Source organism: Schistocerca nitens, chromosome 7, assembly GCF_023898315.1.
Source record: "Schistocerca nitens isolate TAMUIC-IGC-003100 chromosome 7, iqSchNite1.1, whole genome shotgun sequence".
Taxonomy (NCBI): Eukaryota; Metazoa; Arthropoda; class Insecta; order Orthoptera; family Acrididae; genus Schistocerca; species Schistocerca nitens.
This window is the reverse complement of record NC_064620.1, coordinates 509,511,779-509,531,446: the sequence shown is the minus strand read 5'-3', so window position 1 is coordinate 509,531,446 and position 19,668 is coordinate 509,511,779. Positions and strand designations below refer to the sequence as shown.

Sequence of the window (19,668 nt, the reverse complement as noted above, 5' to 3'; positions counted from 1 at the left end):
TAGGACAGAAACAGTAGTTAAAATTTCTGATGAGATGTACTTCAGCAAACGTTGCATTTTGTACTGCAAGAGAACAGTTCGTCAGTCTGTGCATGAGTTATTTATTTATTTCATAGTCAACGACAGTTTTAAATTATCAAGCAATCCTGAGCAAACAAATGTGTCAAAGTTAAGTTAATCTTTTATTCTTTTTTTTAATAAGTTGAACTAATATTTCATGTGTTCTAGTTTGACGAGCCTTCTCCCAGAGCAATCACAGAATCCACAGATACGGCTGGACCAAAGTTGTTTCGTCTGTCCACAACAACAGAAATCTCCTGACCAGGTTACGGGAGATAGTCGTTTTGAATCATCTTTGGAATCTGTTCAGGAAGGTACTTTTCTCCATGACAACAGCTTGGCTCGTTCTGCGCAGGGCACAGCCACACATGCTGCTTCTTGAAGCTACCAAATTTTGCCTCACTACCCATATTCTCCTGGCGTGGCACACAGTAACTTCTTCCTCTTTCCTTGTGTAAAAAACATTGCGTGGCAGGCATTACCAGAACGACGACGAGGCGATTTTCGAATGGAACGTTTCTTCTGCCACATCATCCACCTTCAGGTAAAATATTTTGTACTGAGGGGTGAATCACCAAGTTTCAGGGTTACTGATAATTATTTCGAGGTGACAATTAAAACTTCACAACTATCCGCTGTAAGAGACACGAACGATGAGGTGCGAGAGGAATACGAAGTCACTGGTGACTTCCTGGAGGAGTATACTTAATTCTGTTCTTACACATAGCTTCTCTTGTTCCATTTACGTAATGTTCAAGGAAAAATGTCACCAGCTGCATCCATCATAAGAGGTCTACTCTATGTAATCCTGCTGTTTCACGAAAAATACGTTGAACGTAGTAGAAATCTTCCACAGTCTATCTAAATTACTGGATCTCTAAATTTACATGACGTCGTTTCTTCCTTCCTTTCCCTATCATTTTTTGTAACTCTTTTGTCCAGGTTTGATCCCATTCTCCACCTTTTAATGATTTTTGCTAAACTATTCATGTCTTCACGACCACTGAATCCATCATATCTACTAGCTTTTTGACAAGTATTCACCTATACTGCCTGGCAAAAAAAGTGAAGCACCCAGAACACATAGATGTCACTCGCCCACGTGGACACCACTGGTGAGCGTATCATGGACATCATGTGTTACCTCTCATGCGACAGTAACGAGGTGCCATTTTCCAAAATAACCGTGTTTGTCTTGCATAGCACACGCCTCCATGAAATGCCTGAGTTATGTTGAGGTACTCTCCTGGCCAACATAATGTCCAGATCAAGTGTGGGAAAAGCTCGTACATTAACTTCATCCCATCGCTAGTATCAAGGCTATCAAGGGCAAGTTAAAACAGTTGTGGGCCAGCCTGCCTCAGCAGAGGCCTATGGAGTATCGCAACAGTTGTGCGACTGGATTCGTGATTTCCTGTCAGAAAGGTCACAGTTCGTAGTAATAGACGAATAGTCATCGAGTAAAACAGAAGTAATATCCGACGTTCCTCAAGGAAGTGTTATAGGCCTTCTATAGTTCCTAATCTATATTAACGACATAGGAGACAATCTGAGTAGCCGTCTTAGATTGTTTGCAGATGATACTATCATTTACCGTCTTGTAAAGTCATCAGATGATCAAAACGACTTGCAAAATGATTTAGATAAGATATCTGTATGGTGTGAAAAGTGGCAATTGACCCTGAATAAAGAAAAGTGTTGAAGTTATTCACATGAGTACTAAAAGAAATCAGCTAAATTTCCATTACGCGATAAGTCACACAAATCTGAGGGCTGTAAATTCAACTAAATACTTAGGGATTACAATTACAAATAACCTGAATTGGAACGATCACGTAGATAATATTGTGGGTAGAGCATATCAAAGATTGCGATTCATTGGCAGAAGAGTTAGAAGGTGCAACAGGTCTACCAAACAGACTGCTTACACTACGCTTGTCCGCCCTATTCTGGAGTACTGCTGTGTGGTGTGGGATCCGCATCAGGTGGGACTGACGGATGACATCGAAAAAGTACAAACAAGGACAGCTCGTTTTGTATATTTGCGAAATAGGGTAGATAGTGTCACAGACATGATACGTGAATTGGAGTGGCAATCCTTAAAACAAAGGCGTTTTTCGTTGCGACGGGATCTTCTCATGAAATTTCAATTTTCTCCTCCGAATGCGAAAACATTCTGTTGGCATCCACCTACATAGGGAGAAATGATCATGACGATAAAATAAGAGAAATCAGGGCTCGCACGGAAAAATTTAAGTGCTCGTTTTTCCCGCGTGCCGTTCGAGAGTGGAACGGTAGAGAAACAGCATGAAGGTGGTTCTTTGAACCCTCTGCCAGGCACTTTATTGTGAATAGCAGAGTAATCACGTAGATGTATGACACCATTCCCAGCAGAATCTGTGCATTTATCCACTCCAGAGATGGTGCAACATCATACTTATAAATAGGCTCATACTACCAAAAAAAAAAAAGTTCAAATGTATGTGAAATCTTATGGGACTTAACTGCTAAGGTCATCAGTCCCTAAGCTTACACACTAATTAACCTAAACTATCCTAAGGACAAACACACACAGCCATGCCCGAGGGAAGACTAGGACCTCCGCCGGGACCAGCTGCACAGTCAATGACTGCAGCGCCTTAGACCGCTCGCATACTACCAAGTTCTTTGTAAATTTTATTATCGCTCAAATAACCTCACATACCCTTTCAACCTGCGAAGTTTCATTTAGATGCTTACTCCCATTCTTGGTACTTCCTCTATTTTGTCAGGCAGTTTATGTCTACAATTAAAAATGTTTCATTGTAGTACTCGTTACATTGCCATGGAAACCATTCCTAAACCGAGGCAAAATCTTCTGAGTCGCCAGGCCGAGTCATATTCCTCTTCAAACTTCTTTTATGATTAATGGCTACAGCCACGAAAGCGTGCAGATTAATACCTTCCTAAATTCCTTATTAGGTGTCCCTCTGTAGTCTGATTTCTTCCAGTAAAGAATTACCGTAGCCATTGTTCTCCGTTTATTGCCTCCAACATTTCTTACTTTTGTATTTCATGTGTTTAATTTCTTTGTGCAGAAGCATGTTTTTTTTCAGTTTTTGATTCTTTGACATTCCTGCAGTCCATTTTAGAAACACGTATACTGCTGGGCTGCAACTCACCGACCCAAAAGTTTCTTCTTCAAATTTATATTAATGTTTTGCAACCGTAGAGGTATTCAGTTGAAAAGAGACAGACATGTTAGCGCATTTACAGAATTTGAATAGACAAATACACGTACAAGGAAGGTAAATGGAAGGTAAATGCGAAGAAACCTAGGTAACAGAAGAAAGCGCCAAAGAAACTGGTATAGGCATGAGTATTCAAATACAGATATATGTAAACAAGCAGAATACGACGCTGCAGTCGGCTACTCATTCATGAAATAAAAAGTGTCTGGCGCAGTTGTTAGATCGGTTACTGCTCCTACAATGGCAGATTATCAAGATTTAAGTGGGTTTGAAAGTGGTGTTATAGTCGCGCACGAGCGATGAGACACAGCATCTCCGAGGTAGCGATGAAGTGCGGATTTTCCCGTACGACCATTTCACGAGTGTACCGTGAATATCAGGAATCCGGTAAAAAATCAAATCACCGACATATCTGGGGCCGGAAAAGGATCCTGCAAGAACGGTACCAACGACGACTGAATGAAATGTGTCAGAAGTGCAACACTTCTTCAAACTGCTGCAGATTTCAATGTTGGGCCATCAAGTATCAGCGTGCGAACTATTCAACGAAACAACATCGATATCGGCTTTTGGAGCCGAAGGCCTACTTGTGTACCCATGATGACTGCGCAACACAAAGCTCTGCGCCTCGCTCGGGACCGTCAACATCTACATTCGACTGTTGATGATTGGAAACATGTTGCCTGGACGAGTCTCGTTTCAAATTGTATCGAGGAGATGGACGACCTCAGCAATCCACGGACCATGCATGTCAGCAGGGGACTGTAGAAGCTGGTGGGAGCTCTGTGATGGTGTGAGGAGTGTGCAGTTGGAGTGACGTGGGACCCCCGTTACGTCTAGGTACGACTCTGACAGGTGACACGTACGCAAGTGTCCTGTCTGATCATTTGCATCCATTCACGTCCATTCTGCATTCCGACGGACTTGGCCAATTCTAGCAGGACAATGCGATACCCCACACGTCCAGAATTGCTGCAGAGTGGCTCCAGGAACACTCTCCTGAATTTAAACACTTCCGCTGGCCACCAAACTCCCCGGACATGAATATTATTGAGCGTATCTGGGACTCCTTGAAACGGTGCTGTTCAGAGATCTCCACCTCCCTCGTACTCTTACGGATTTATGAACAGGCCTGCAGAATTAATGGTGTCAGTTCCCTCCAGCACTACTTCAGACATTAGTCGAGTCCACTTCTGCTTGCTCGTGTGGGCCATACACGATATTTGGCAGGTGTACCAGTTTCTTTGGCTCTTCAATTGATAGGCGAAAGAAGGAAGTACAAAAGTTTTAAGGAAAACTCAGGAATGCACAAACATAACTCACTTAAAAATGTAACTTACAAGTGTGCCAGAAGGAATGGTCATAATTCAAGGACATGACAGGAACAATTATTTGGAGCAAAAAACTTCATATGGACATACGCCCCATTTCGAATCGTTTCCGGGGTAGAAGACATATGATGTACATCATTATTTATTTTCTGTATTATTCAATACATTCTCAGGTTTACACATGTACTGGGTGATTGTAATTAAAGTGCAACTGGTCATAGAGGTCAGTTGTGGGCTGTAATTATTGTACGGCAGTGAAACTTGCTAAATATTCTAATGTGTTTATGTAGATTCGATTTACGCTGGAAAAAAATTAGTTCCAGTTTTGTCACCAGGCGCAAATCTGGCGCTGTGGAAGTAAGACAGACGTATTGAAATGTTTCTATATGTAGTGGACTAGGCACACTACGCGGGCAGAAAAGATCAAACATGTGAGAGAGGCTTAATGCTGAACTTATTATTAACGGCTGGTTCATATGAGCACCAGAGACATTAACGAGATGCCGTACAGCGTCATATTTGCACGTGGTGGCCAAAACTGGAGCTAACTTCTTTCCAGTGTAAATCTGTTCTGCAGCAACGCATTAGAGTATCTACCAAGTTGCACTGCCATATGATAAGTACAGCCCACACGGGACCTCTTTGGGAAGCTGCATTTAAATTATGACTACCCACTACAATAGTTAATTTGGCATTGTCCAATGATCAGGGTGTCATACCAGAGTCGGAAAAGCGAATCGATACCACAGACGTCAGCGAGGGCTCGCTGCAATCTTCAACGACACATGGGAGGCGCCCACGAAAACCACACCTCTTCTTCTGTACTGTAATAGTTCAGCCCAGTTCGAGATATCAGCTGCAGAAATCAACATAATCGAGTAGGACAGTGACTGTTAATGTTTTTTATGAAATGTACTTTGTAAATGTTGCATTTTGTACTGCAAGAGAGCAGGTTGTTAATCTGCGCATCTAGCGAAGCTTTGCTTGTCCACGACTATTGTAGACTATCCGGTAATCCTGTGGCAAAGATCTGTATCAATGTTAAGTAAATCTTTTATTTATTTATGTAATAAAGTAAACTAATATTTGATGTGTTCTCGTATGATGAGATCTCCCCCAGGGACAAACAAAGGACCTACAGTTGTGGGCAGGCGGAGGTAGCTTCGGCTGGTCACAACAATTAGTAAAGCATACAATATTCGTTTTACAAAGAATCAGTTAAAAATACGTATTTTTAAGATATTCACATCTAAACATTATTATGTATGTCAGATTACAGCTGTTGTACAGCTCGAATATCCTACGATGAGCTTCAGTGCGTGTGTGAACCCTTGGGAGAATATGTTTTAATGCTTTTCTAGTACCTCTGCAAGTTCCCCATGATGGCAGAGCGTCCATGATGCGACCAAGCAGTTCATCTCGCGTATTCATGTTTCGTTTGTACACCTCTGACTTCATCCAACCGCAAACAAAAATCTATTGGCGTAAGATCTGCTTGGTGGCCAGTTAATTCTACTAACATGACCAGCACCGCGATTAAGATAAGACACCTACCTGCGCGCCACTACCCCAGACACAAATATACATTAAATGTGTTCTGTCTCAGCAAGTTTGTTCCTTCAGTTTAGCGTTCCTATCGTATCCCTAAATACTGGCCATTCCTTCTGAGACACTCTGTGTATGGTGTGCTGTAATAAAATTTGATGAAACCGAAAGGAAAATAATCGCCGAAACAACAGATTCCGCATATATAAGAGTTACAACAATCTCCGGTTAGATTAAAAGCAAAGGCTTCAACATTAAGAGCTCAGCAGGAATCCCAGTGTCAAACGCAGAGGAGATCGCGGATAGATGGGAAGAGTACAGTGAAGGCGCTACGATGTGGAGGAATTGCCTGATGCCGTGATAGAAGAAGAAAAGGGATTCGATTTGGAAGACAAAGGGGATCTGTATTACAGTTAGAGTTTAACAGAGTTCTCGAAGACTTGCGATCAAATAAGGCAGAGATGCTGACTTGGTGCAAGTTGGCAAATGAGTTCCAGACGACCTCAATTCGCGATAGAAATGTCGATCTGAAAACCAGGATTTTCAGTATTAAAATCAAAGCTTTGGAGGACTTGATGTCAAACAACGGAGAAGATATAGCTACAACTCTCTCGAAATTTTAAATATCACTGTGGAAAGTGGCAACTAAACGACTATTCAAGCTGCTGTGTAGAAATGTATGAGGCTGGAGGCATACCATCAGACTTTCGGCGTAACATCATCGATACAATCCTGAATATATAAAGGGCAGTTAAGTGCGAGAACTATCGTACAACCATCTTAACAGCTCATGCAGCGAATCTGCCGATAACAATAATATGAATAACAATGGAAAAGAAAAAAGTGAGCTTGTGTCAGATGATGGTCAGTTTAGTTACGGGAAATGTAATGGGTGATGTTGCGCTTGATAACTGGAAGACTTAAGAAAAATCAAGAAATCTTCATTGGATTTGTCGGCTTAGAAAAAGCGTTCGACGTCTGCAGAGGAACAGATGGAAGCTGTTGGGAAAGACGGGTAATGTACGATATATATAAGAACCAAGAGGAAACAAAAAGTGTAGAAAGATGAAAAATGAAACACTAGATCAAAATGCCGTAAGACACAGATGCAGTCTTTCGTTGCTACTGTCCAATCTACACGTAGCAGAAGCAATCATGAAAATAAAAAAAAGATTGAGGACTGGAATGAAAATTCAGGGTGAAAGGATATCAATGATAGAATCCGCTGATGGCATTTCGTTCCACCGTATGAGGAAGAATTACAGAACATGTCGAATGGAATGAGCAGTCTAATGAGCTACGGACTGAGAGTAAACCTTAGAAAGGTGAAGCTAATGAGGAAGAATTCAACATCAAATTGTACCACGAAGCAGACGTTGTGAAGAAATTCCGCTACCTTTGTAGCAAAATAACACATGATGGGAGAAGCAAGGAGGACATAAAAGGCAGACTAGCACATGCAAAGAGCACTAGGGTCAAAATCGACTTTAATTTGAGGAAGAAATTTCTGAGAATATACATTTGGGGCACAACGTTAAATGGAAGTGAATCGTAGTCTCTGGGAAAACCGGAAAAGAAAACATTCGAAGCGTTTGAAATGCAAAAAACTAAAGTCGTATTACATTGTTGGGTAGACAACCCACAAAGACAGGTGCAGTCCCCTAATTGGAAAACTTTTTACTTCTTTCCGGGGTGCGAGATTTGTGTAATACGTGCAAGTGACTGTAATGTGTGTGTGTGTGTGTGTGTGTGTGTGTCCTGTTTGTGTTGGATGATGATGGTGAGAGAAGGGAGTGGGTGAAACGCTACTATAATCCACTGCGGAGAGGTCAGGAATTTAAACCAAGGCAGTGGCGCAAGATCTGATGACCGAGAACCTTACACCCGACGCTTCCACCCATTTACCAAAAAGACAAAGGGAGAGCAGTCAACAGAATGTGGCATTCTCGGTGATCACCCATACAAGTAGTGGCCACGACCAACGTTGCTTAACTTCAGTTATCTGTTGAGACCCACTGTATTTCTTTTCCTTTTTGTGTGTGTTCGTCTGAGCTGTTACATATGTATTTTATTGATTTTAGATCCTTATTAAGAAATGCTATTTGTGCTTTATTCCAAGGAGGAGGACACACACGTTTTTCATATAGAGGTCATTTTATAGTAGAGAGGTTCCTTGGGAGCGAAACAGGAGAATAACGAGTAAATTTTCTACCTCTCGAACTAATTGCCTCTCTCACGAATCAGTTAAGACTTTTTTCGGAACTTCGCAATCTTCGGTGTGTTAAAAAAAGTAATTTCATTCATTATTACGATAATGTACTCCATAGTAACTTCAACCCAGGACCAGTTCACGGATTTCTTTAATTCATATTTACTGTACCTCTACCATAAGAGGCATAGGCTGTGCGAGTTGCCAGTGAAAAGTTTGTCGAATTTCAGAGGTATATCTACAATATCTGGACTGCAACAGCAAGTTCTGAAGTTTCCAGTGCTAGTGAGATACCTGTTCTAGGGACAGAAAAGTTATCTCTAATTATAGTCACTACTTCTGAAATCAAAATAGCAAAATTACGAACAACTTAAATTGGAAGGAACACATAGAGAAAATGTTGTGGGGAAGGCTAACCAAAGACTGAGTTTTATTGGCAGGACACTTAGAAAATGTAACAGATCTACTAAGGAGACTGCATACACTACGCTTGTCCGTCCTCTTTTAGAATACTGCTGCGCTGTGTGGGATCCTTACCAGATAGGACTGACGGAGTACATCGAAAAAGTTCAAAGAAAGGCAGCACGTTTTGTATTATCGCGAAATATGGGAAAGAGAGTCACATAAATGATACAGGATTTGGGCTGGACATCATTAAGAGAAAGGCGTTTTGTGTTGCGACGGAATCTTCTCACGAAATTCCAATCACCAACTTTCTCCTCCGAATGCGAAAATCTTTTGTTGACACCGACCTACATAGGGAGGAACGATCACCACGATAAAACAAGGGAAATCAGACCTTGTACGGAAAGAAATAGGTGTTCATTCTTTCACCGCGCTATACGAGATTGGAATAATAGAGAATTGTGAAGGTGGTTCGATGAACCCTCTGCAGGCACTTAAATGTGATTTGCAGAGTATCGATGTATATGTAGATGTAGCTGTGATTTTATACAGCCAAGTTTTGTTTACAACAATAGGAACTGAACTCGGTTTTATACACAATTTCCAGTATGCACGCTTACTTCAAAATAACGTAAACATCGTGTATTCAACCGTAGGAGAAGACAGAGGTTGGGATATACGGAACAAATAATTGTGGGTATTCTACAGATACGTAAGTACTACTCTGAAATGAAGAGGTTAGCACAGGACAGGAAGTCACGGTGTGCCACATTAAACAGTGAAAAACGGATGCCTCCCCCATTCCACAGAAAAGGAACTTTTTTTGTAAGAAATGTTTTTAACATCTGTACCACTTTGTTTCCATGACTCCTGCCGATTTCCTGTAAAATTTACTGAGCATCTCTAAAAATTTAGTTAGGAACTTAATCAAGTGGGAACAATGCTAGCACGTTTCACATTGCTTTCAGTTCTTACTTCACATCAGGTTGACAATAAATACACCATATGTTAGAATAGCGATCTCCTTCTCGTTGCTATCGTGTCCTTCATGCGGGTAGTTCAGCCAATGGAAGGTATCATTTAATTTCCAGTTTCAGTACGACATTGAATATAACTGTAACATAATATAAACATATTCTCTGACTAGCCGTACTGTATGTATAACGGGAGCTGCAGTTCGTGGGCAGGCCGCCATGTTGCGGTTGCTGTGGCAGCCTGCAAGGAGGCGGGAGCGGTTTAGAGTGCCAGCAATATGACAGAGCGGCAACCCGCCAAGCCCCGCAACACTGCCGTTTCAGGAACGCCAGGCGTACGCTTACAGTCACATCTCCCGTCGAATTATTCTTAAAACTTGTGTTCGTCGTCGTGGAAGTAATGGTGAATCTAGATGAGCCTCAGAAACTGCATATTCTTGGTCAAAGTAAATGATTTTAAATCTTTGCGAAACTTATTTCTAGTACTGATTCCATGAACTAAGCTGATTGTTTGAAAATGATATATACAGGGCGATTATGATTAAAGTTAAACTTTCAAACCGAAAATGCAATATTTAGCAGCGTGAGCAACACTACAAATCATAATTAATTTTTGACCTTTGTTGTGGTAGGGTTGTTAGAGCGGGAAACCTCTTAAAATTTCTGAACTGCATATTAGAAACTATAGTGTGTGAAGGTTCAAAATATGGTCAGTAACGGCTGATTCTGTGGAAGTATTGTACATTACCTGCTTGACAGCAGCGGTGTCGTCTTCAGACCTGCTGGACGGAGTCTTCTTCAGGCACGTGTGAACTGTTCCTCCTTTCTTGCTGGACCGCAGGATGAAACTTTCGCTGTGCCGGCACGAACCAGAAGATTTTAACCTGTCCAAAGGAAAACAAGTTTTATTTTTACGAAACAGTACATTTTGTAAAAAAAGTCACGCGCCACGCGAGTTCTGCTAAAAAAAATCTAGTTTCATTTTTATCCGTATTTTATATTTACAACATTTCTGAGAAGAGGTACACAAATGACAATGGCGTTACATGACGTAATCCTCAACAGATAATTTCAGAACATGCAAGGATAAAGTCTAAGTCTTGTTGCTGCAAATATTCCCTTTTGTTTCCCACCTAGGTTTCATCGCGTGACAGTTTAAACGTACATCATTAGTAAAAATACGTATAAGCATCTGTGGGAAAATCTGCGTTGCAGTTTCAATCGGCCCATTGATTAACAGTGGCGACTGTTGCGAGGCGCCTTCCTCAGGGTGTATTGCAATACACCCTGTGGAAGGCTCCTTGCAACAGTCACCGAAACGTCGGAATTTTACAGATGACAATGCGGCCTCAAACCCACAAGAATTTTACTGACTGACAACGGCCGCGGAAGCCTACGTTTACATACAACGTAAATCTAATTTGACGGAAGTAGTGTTGTCAGCAAACTGCTTGCCTTCCAACAAGGCGACTGCTGTTCTCTAGCGGTGTCCGGCTACAGCCTTCATTTTCCCCTTCCGCCTCACCCCCACACATCTTCTCTAGCGGCGTCCGGCTTCAGCCTTCATTTTGGCCTTCCACGCCACCCCTCAACACAACCCAACTCGCCGTTGCGCTCGGAGCTCTAGCAGGAGCCTTTTGCAGACGGTATACGGGTGGACAGAGATTGGATTATATCAGAAAAATACTCGAATACTACTGTGAGATGAAGAGGTCGACACAGGAAAGGACATTGCGCCGCGCCTCATAAAACTAGTGTATTTAGCCTGAGTAATGTGATTTACTGTCATGTGCCATTCGAAGGGCATAAACAAGCCAGTCAGTACATGACGTACAAATTGCTGTCGCTGGCAGATATACAGGCAGGTGATCGTCAGAGACAGTGGCAATGTCGGATCTCGGACGACTGTGATATGACCCCTCGCTCTCTCCTTGAACATTAATGATCTTTCGGATGGAATGACCTACAACTGAAACTGTTTGCTGATGAAGTTGTTGTGTCTCTAACAGTGTTGCCGTAGAGCATGGTTTCTCACTGTGTTGCGTGGCACGCTGGTGTTCTGTGGGAAGCGAATGAGAGCTCCGTGAAAAACTATTAATAACATGTCGTTCTGTTTTCACATTCTGACCATGCTTCAAATGGTTCAAATGGCTCTAAGCACTATCGGAGTTGAACATCTGTGGTCATCAGTCCCCTAGACTTAGAACTTCTTAAACCTAACTAACCTAAGGACATCACACACATCAGTGCCCGAGGCAGGAGTCGAACGTGCGACCGTAGCAGCAGCGCGGTTCCGGACTGAAGCGTGTAGAACCGCTTGGCCACAGCGGCCGGCGACTGACCATGCTAATTATTTTTTTAAAATTTTAATATACATTGAGATGACAAAGTCATAGTATAGCGATGTACACATAAACAGATGGTGATAGTATCGCGTACACAAAGTTTAAAGGGGAGGTGCATTGGCGGAGCTATCACTTCATGTGAAAGGGTCTTCGCTTGATCATTACTTCACATCGGGTATTAACAGACTTTGAACGCGGAATGGTAGTTGGAGCTAGATGCACGGGAAATTCCATTTCGGAAATCGTAAGGAAATTCAGTATTACAAGATCCATAGTATCGAGAGTATGCCGAGAATACCAAATTTCAGGCTTTACCTACACGCAGTGGCCGACGGGCTTCACTTAACGACCGAGAGCAGAGGCGTGTGCGTAGATTTGTCACAGCTAAAAGACAAGTAACACTGCGTGAAAAAATCACAGAAATCACTCTGGTGCGCACGACGAAGGTTTCTGTCAGGAGAGTGCGGTAAAATTTGGCATTAATGGGCTATGGCAGCAGACGACTGTCGCGAATGCCTTTGCTAAAAAAACGACATCGCCGTGTAGTGTCACTTAGGCGATTTTTACGTACAGTGCGCGTGCAATGAATATAAAAATAGTGAATAGAATAAAACTGAGAAGACTTAAAAGGAATTTGTGAAGAACTATATTAGTAATATTTATGAAAACCTGTAACGTAAATACTCTGATGCGGAAAAGGATTTTATCGCTGATTATTAGCATCTTAGTGAAAGATGTATCGAAATCAAATATTTGTATCTTTGTGTAATTACATTTACAATGCACAGCATAAATCTTTTTCTTCTGCTTCTTTTGTTCGTTAGAGATTGTGGGTAGAGGTTAACGGTTTCAGATGTCCGTGTTGTTTTCTCTCCTAGACGGTGTTAAGGTGTGTATATAAAGTATTACTTAAATTATATGTATAAAAACTAGCTCATGTTATTATTTCTAAGTAATAAAAGCACCTCACCTCAGTGTTTCACTTGCAGAGAAAGATTAATTAGTATTTTTCAGCTGCTACGACGCCCGAAAGCCTTTATCGCTGACGGGCAACAATTGGCCGCTATTAAGCGGTAGATTCAAATATTAAGTTATTTTGCAGATTTCATTCATAGCAGTGGCTACTAAATCATTTTAAATCAGTATTTACTTTGAGTTTGATGGTTTCTGTAATTCGCATTTACTAGAATTCAGATATTTTCAGCGATATCAGTTAAGGCAGATCAGTGAACTCTGGCCTGGACTTCATGCTGTTGTTGTTGTTGTGGTCTTCAGTCCTGAGACTGGTTTGATGCAGCTCTCCATGCTTCTCTATCCTGTGCAAGCTTCTTCATCTCCCAGTACCTACCGCAACCTACATCCTTCTGAATCTGCTTAGTGTATTCATCTCTTGGTCTCCCCCTACGATTTTTACCCTCCACGCTCCGCTCCAGTACTAAATTGGTGATCCCTTGATGCCTCAGAACATGTCCTACCAACCGATCCCTTCTTCTGGTCAAGTTGTGCCACAAACTCCTCTTCTCCCCAATCCTATTCAGTACCTCCTCATTAGTTATGTGATCTACCCATCTAATCTTCAGCATTCTTCTGTAGCACCACATTTCGAAAGCTTCTATTCTCTTCTTGTCCAAACTATTTACCGTCCATGTTTCACTTCCATACATGGCTACACTCCATACAAATACTTTCAGAAATGACTTCCTGACACTTAAATCTATACTCGATGTTAACAAATTTCTCTTCTTCAGAAACGCTTTCCTTGTCATTGCCAGTCTACATTTTATATCCTCTCTACTTCGACCATCATCAGTTATTTTGCTCCCCAAATAGCAAAACTCCTTTACTACTTTAAGTGTCTCATTTCCTAATCTAATACCCTCAACATCACCCGACTTAATTCGACTACATTCCATTATCCTCGTTTTGCTTTTGTTGATGTTCATCTTATATCCTCCCTTCCAGACACCATCCATTCCGTTCAACTGCTCTTCCAAGTCCTTTGCTGTCTCTGACAGAATTACAATGTCATCGGCGAACCTCAAAGTTTTTATTTCTTCTCCCTGGATTTTAATACCTACTCCGAATTTTCTTTTGTTTCCTTTACTGCTTGCTCAATATACTGATTGAATAACATCGGGGAGAGGCTACAACCCTGTCTTACTCCCTTCCCAACCACTGCTTCCCTTTCATGTCCCTCGACTCTTATAACTGCCATCTGGTTTCTGTACAAATTGTAAATAGCCTTTCGCTCCCTGTATTTTACCCCTTCCACCTTTAGAATTTGAAAGAGAGTATTCCAGTCAACATTGTCAAAAGCTTTCTCTAAGTCTACAAATGCTAGAAACGTAGGTTTGCCTTTCCGTAATCTTTCTTCTAAGATAAGTCGTAAGGTCAGTATTGCCTCACGTGTTCCAGTATTTCTACGGAATCCAAACTGATCTTCCGCGAGGTCGGCTTCTACTACTTTTTCCATTCGTCTGTAAAGAATTCGTGTTAGTAATTTGCAGCTGTGGCTTATTAAACTGATTGTTCGGTAATTCTCACATCTGTCAACACCTGCTTTCTTTGGGATTGGAATTATTATATTCTTCTTGAAGTCTGAGGGTATTTCGCCTGTTTCATACATCTTGCTCACCAGATGGTAGAGTTTTGTCAGGACTGGCTCTCCCAAGGCCGTCAGTAGTTGCAATGGAATGTTGTCTACTCCGGGGGCCTTGTTTCGACTCAGGTCTTTCAGTGCTCTGTCAAATTCTTCACGCAGTATCGTATCTCCCATTTCATCTTCATCTACATCCTCTTCCATTTCCATAATATTGTCCTCAAGTACATCGCCCTTGTATAGACCCTCTATATACTCCTTCCACGTTTCTGCTTTCCCTTCTTTGCTTAGAACTGGGTTGCCATCTGAGCTCTTGATATTCATACAAGTGGTTCTCTTATCTCCAAAGGTCTCTTTAATTTTCCTGTAGGTAGTATCTATCTTACCCCTAGTGAGACAAACCTCTACATCCTTACATTTGTCCTCTAGCCATCCCTGCTTAGCCATTTTGCACTTCCTGTCGATCTCATTTTTGAGACGTTTGTATTCCTTTTTGCCTTCTTCATTTACTGCATTTTTATATTTTCTCCCTGGGCTTCATTTCGTGAAATTATTAACTTGTAGGGAGCCTGGCGCTCATCTAAAATAAAATCAAGCATTTATTTGGCCTCCTACAAAGTATTCAGCTTATATTGGCTCCGCCTACGTAATGAAAATAAGTCTCTTCTTACGTAGTTTAGAGTAAGGGACCAAAATAGCCTGCAGTACCTCTCCTATGTTCGTGACCATATCGGTTGGACCCCATACGACTGGAAAACTGTGGTCTGGTCAGATTACTCCAGATTTCAGTTGGTAAGGGATGATGATAGGGTTCGATTGTAGTGCAGACGCCACGCAGCTATGGACCCAAGATGTCAACGAGGCACTGTGGAAGTTGGTGTGAGCTGTGTTTACATGCAATGGACTGGGACCTCTAGTTCAACTAAACCGATCATTGACTGGAAATGGTTATGTTCGGCTACTTGGAGACCATCTACAGCCATTCATAGACTTCATGTACCCAAAAAATAATGCAACTTTTATGTATGAAATACACCATGTTAGAACATTCTGGACAGTTCGAGTGAATTATTTGACCACCCAGGTCGCCCGAAACGAATCCCATCGAACAAATGGGTGAAATCGAGAAGGCACTTCCCGTAAAAAATCCTGCACCGGCAACACTTTAGCAATTATGGACGGCTCTAAAGGCAGCATGGGTCAGGCTTCCTGCAGGGAACTTCCAACGACATGTTGAGTCCTGCCACGTGGAGTTTCAACACGCCAGGCAAAAGGAGGTCCGACACGATATTAGGAGCTATCCCATGACATTTGTCACCTCAGCGTAATTTCTGATTCATGATTTAAGACTGAAGTAATCGCTGAATAAAACAAGCATTTCTCATTTTTAAAATTTTTTATTAGCCTTCAGAATAGACAGGGCGTTTCATCAGAGTACCAGGATTCTCAAAATGTTCCGTCAGAGGAAAAGTTTGGGAACCCCTGCCGTAGAGTGAGTGTAGAGAGATTTGGGATGGCTTACACACAATTTCGATTTCAACCGATGGAGGCTGATTCATTTAAATGTAAGTAATGCAGATGGGTAAGGGAAACATTGCTTTAATGTTAGACTACGGTATTAAATGCACACAACTGGCCATTAAAATTGCTACACCACGAAGATGACGTGCTACAGACGCGAAATTTAACCGACAGGAAGAAGATGCTGTGATATGCAAATGATTAGCTTTTCAGAGCAATCACACAAGGTTGGCGCCGGTGACGACACCTACAACGTGCTGACATGAGGAAAGTTTCCAACCAATTTCTCATACACAAACAGCAGTTGACCGGCGTTGCCTGGTGAAACACTGTTGTGATTCCTCGTGTAAGTAGGGGATATGCGCACCATCACGTTTCCGACTCTGATAAAGAGTCGCCTGTCGCGATTACGGTTTACCGTAACGCGACATTGCTGCTCGCGTTGGTCGAGATCCAATGACTGTCAGCAGAATATGGAATCGGTGGGTTCAGGCGGATAATACGGAACGCGGTGCTGGATCCCAACGGCCTCGTATCACTAGCAGTCGAGATGACAGGCATCTTATCCGCATGGCTGTAACGGATCGTGGAGCCACGTCTCGATCCCTGAGTCAACAGATGGGAACGTTTGTAAGACAACAACCATCTGCACGAACAGTTCGACGACGTTTGCAGCAGCATGGACTATCAGCTCGGAGACCATGACTGCGGTTACCCTTGACGCTGCATCACAGACAGGAGTGCCTGCAATGGTGTACTCAACGACGAACCTGGGTGCACGAATGGTAAAAAGTCATTTTTTCGGATGATTCCAGGTTCTGTTTGCAGCATCATGATGCTCGCATCCGTGTTTGGCGACATTGCGGTGAACACACATTGGAAGTGTGTATTCGTCATCGCCATACTGGTGTATCACCTGGAGTGATGGTATGGGGTGTCACTGGTTACACGTCTCTGTCACCTCTTGTTCGCATTGACGGCACTTGGAACAGTGGATGTTACATTTCAGATGTGCTACGACCCGTGGCTCTACCCTTCATTCGATCCCTGTGAAAGTCTACATTTCAGCAGGATAATGCACGACCGCATGTTGCAGGTCCTGTACGGGACTTTCTGGATACAGAATACGTTCGACTGCTGTCCTGGCCAGCACATTCTCCAAATCTCTCACCAACTGAAAACGTCTGATCAATGGTGGCCGAGCAACTGGCTTGTCATAATACGCCAGTCACTACTCTTGATGAACTGTGGTATAGTATTGAAGCTGCATGGGCAGCTGTACCTGTACACGCCATCCAAGCTCTGTTTGACTCAATGCCCCGGCGTATCAAGGCCGTTATTACGGCCAGAGGTGGTTGTTCTGGGTACTGATTTCTCAGGATCTATGCACCCAAATTGCGTGAAAATGTAATCACATGTCAGTTCTAGTATAATATATTTGTCCAATGAATACCCGTTTATCATCTGCATTTCTTTTTGGTGTAGCAATTTTAATGGTCAGTAATGTATGTTACTTGACTTGCTCACGTTGATTAAATATATAGTAACTAATCAAACATATCGTTAAACGTACGCCTTTATGATGTGCTTAACTTCAGTGAATACTTTCAGTGCGGTTACTGAGTGCCTTAGCATAAATTAGTTTAAGGAGTGTGTAAGTCTAGGGACCGATGGCCTCAGCAGTTTGGTCCCTTAGGAATTCACACACATTTGAACATATTCTGGATACGGAAACAGACTTGGCGCAGAGATAAATCAGGGACAAATTTATAAAAGCAATAACACTCGAGGACGAAGATGCTTACTGCTATGGCATACTAACCAACAGTTGGCATGTAAATATCATCTGCAGACATGCAACTTTTCCAAGAGTTTAGAATATTACTGTATTCATTGACCTAGGCATTCCGAACAATTAATTTTTTGTTTAAAAGCTACCACATCACACTTGGAGGTTATTTCCCGCATGTAACCAATAATTTATACGGTGCTTGGTCTCACAAACCACGAAGTTTATAAGACTCGCCTTTAAGTCACATATTAAGTTATTTATTTATTCATCTACAAATCTCCCACCATTGAGATTGTGGATTGTGTATGTGTGCGCAACTGTATGTATGTATGTGTGTGTGTGTGTGTGTGTGTGTGTGTGTGTGTGTGTGTTTGTGTGTTTGGGCGCGCTCGAATACACACAGACATATTGCTATGGAAAGTTTAATAGTAATTTAAGATTATTGTTCTTGTAGTTACAAAAAATGTTGAAATGTGTGTGAAATCTTGCGGGACTTAACTGCTAAGGTCATCAGTCCCTAAGCTTACACACTACTTAACCTAAATCATCCTAAAGACAAATACAGACACCCATGCCCGAGGAAGGAATCGAATCTCCACCGGGACCAGCCGCATAGTGCATGATTGTACCGCTTTAGACTGTTCGGTTAATCCCACGCTGCTTGTAGTTACAAAAGCTGTGGAACTGTATGTGCCGTCACTTGTTTTGACTTTTTTCAGGAGTAAAATAAAAACGCGATGAAATCGAATGGAGTACAGTAGCAATCGCGACACAATAACTGCTCCACACTGCCTGTGTTTCAAAATACAGCTACCAGGGACTACTGGTGCAAGACAAATGGCGTCACAAAGTACAACCCAGACGAAGTTTTTGTAGCACGACAAAAGTTGCGACACTTGAGTGACGCCACTTAAAACTGGATGCTCACACGTGCTACTGCAGTATGCCATTAGCTGTGGCGTCACTTTAGTTGCGTGTGCGAACCTGGCGCAAGGGTAAGATCGGTACATCGTAGCAGTACCGGTATCTGCACCGTTACAACATTACAGGCCCCGTGAGACATTGCGTGCAGGCGACTGACACTGGTTCGCTAGATCTAGCACATGGGGCTGGCGAATGAACGAAATCGGTGCCTTCGTGTAGTCAAATGTTGAAGTCTGATAATGTGCAAAAATATAAGGCAGAAGTACTCCTGGTGCGCGGCAATGATGCGAGAAGCGAGGTGCACTCACGAGCCGGCGGTCATGCCGTGGCGCGTCTTGGTGACGCGCCACACCTCCCAGCAGACGGCGCTGTAGGTGGCCGTCATGATGCACGTGGGGATGACGAGGATGAGCAGCAGCATGTACACCTCGTGCAGCCGCCACCACAGCGGGATCTCCCAGTCGCGGATGCACCAGTACGCCCGGACGTGCGTTCCCACCTCCTTGTGACCCTGGAACAAACACATCGGTTAATGACCACCTCTCAGTATCGACGATAATGATCGAAGCGGACGAAATTAATTAAAATTTGCGGTGCGGCCAGGATTCGAACCCGGGTATTCGTGCTTGCTAGGCAGAAATGATAGCCACTACACTGCCGCAGTACGATGGTCAATACTGCTGCACGGACATTTAATTACAGGGTGGCGCACGAAATGTGTTACCATTTTGTT

General features: G+C 42.5%; 1 protein-coding gene across 1 annotated transcript in view; it reads right to left on the bottom strand.

Annotated features, from left to right (window-relative positions):
* The window catches only part of LOC126195295 (pyroglutamylated RF-amide peptide receptor-like), a 154,006-nt gene that overhangs the window by 74,825 nt on the left and 59,513 nt on the right, over positions 1 to 19,668 (bottom strand). The window contains exons 3-4 of the mRNA XM_049933845.1: positions 19,244 to 19,446; positions 10,503 to 10,638 (exon numbers count right to left, since the gene is read on the bottom strand). Coding sequence (XP_049789802.1) covers positions 10,503 to 10,638; positions 19,244 to 19,446 — 339 coding nt within the window. The remainder of the gene's footprint in view (positions 1 to 10,502; positions 10,639 to 19,243; positions 19,447 to 19,668) is intronic.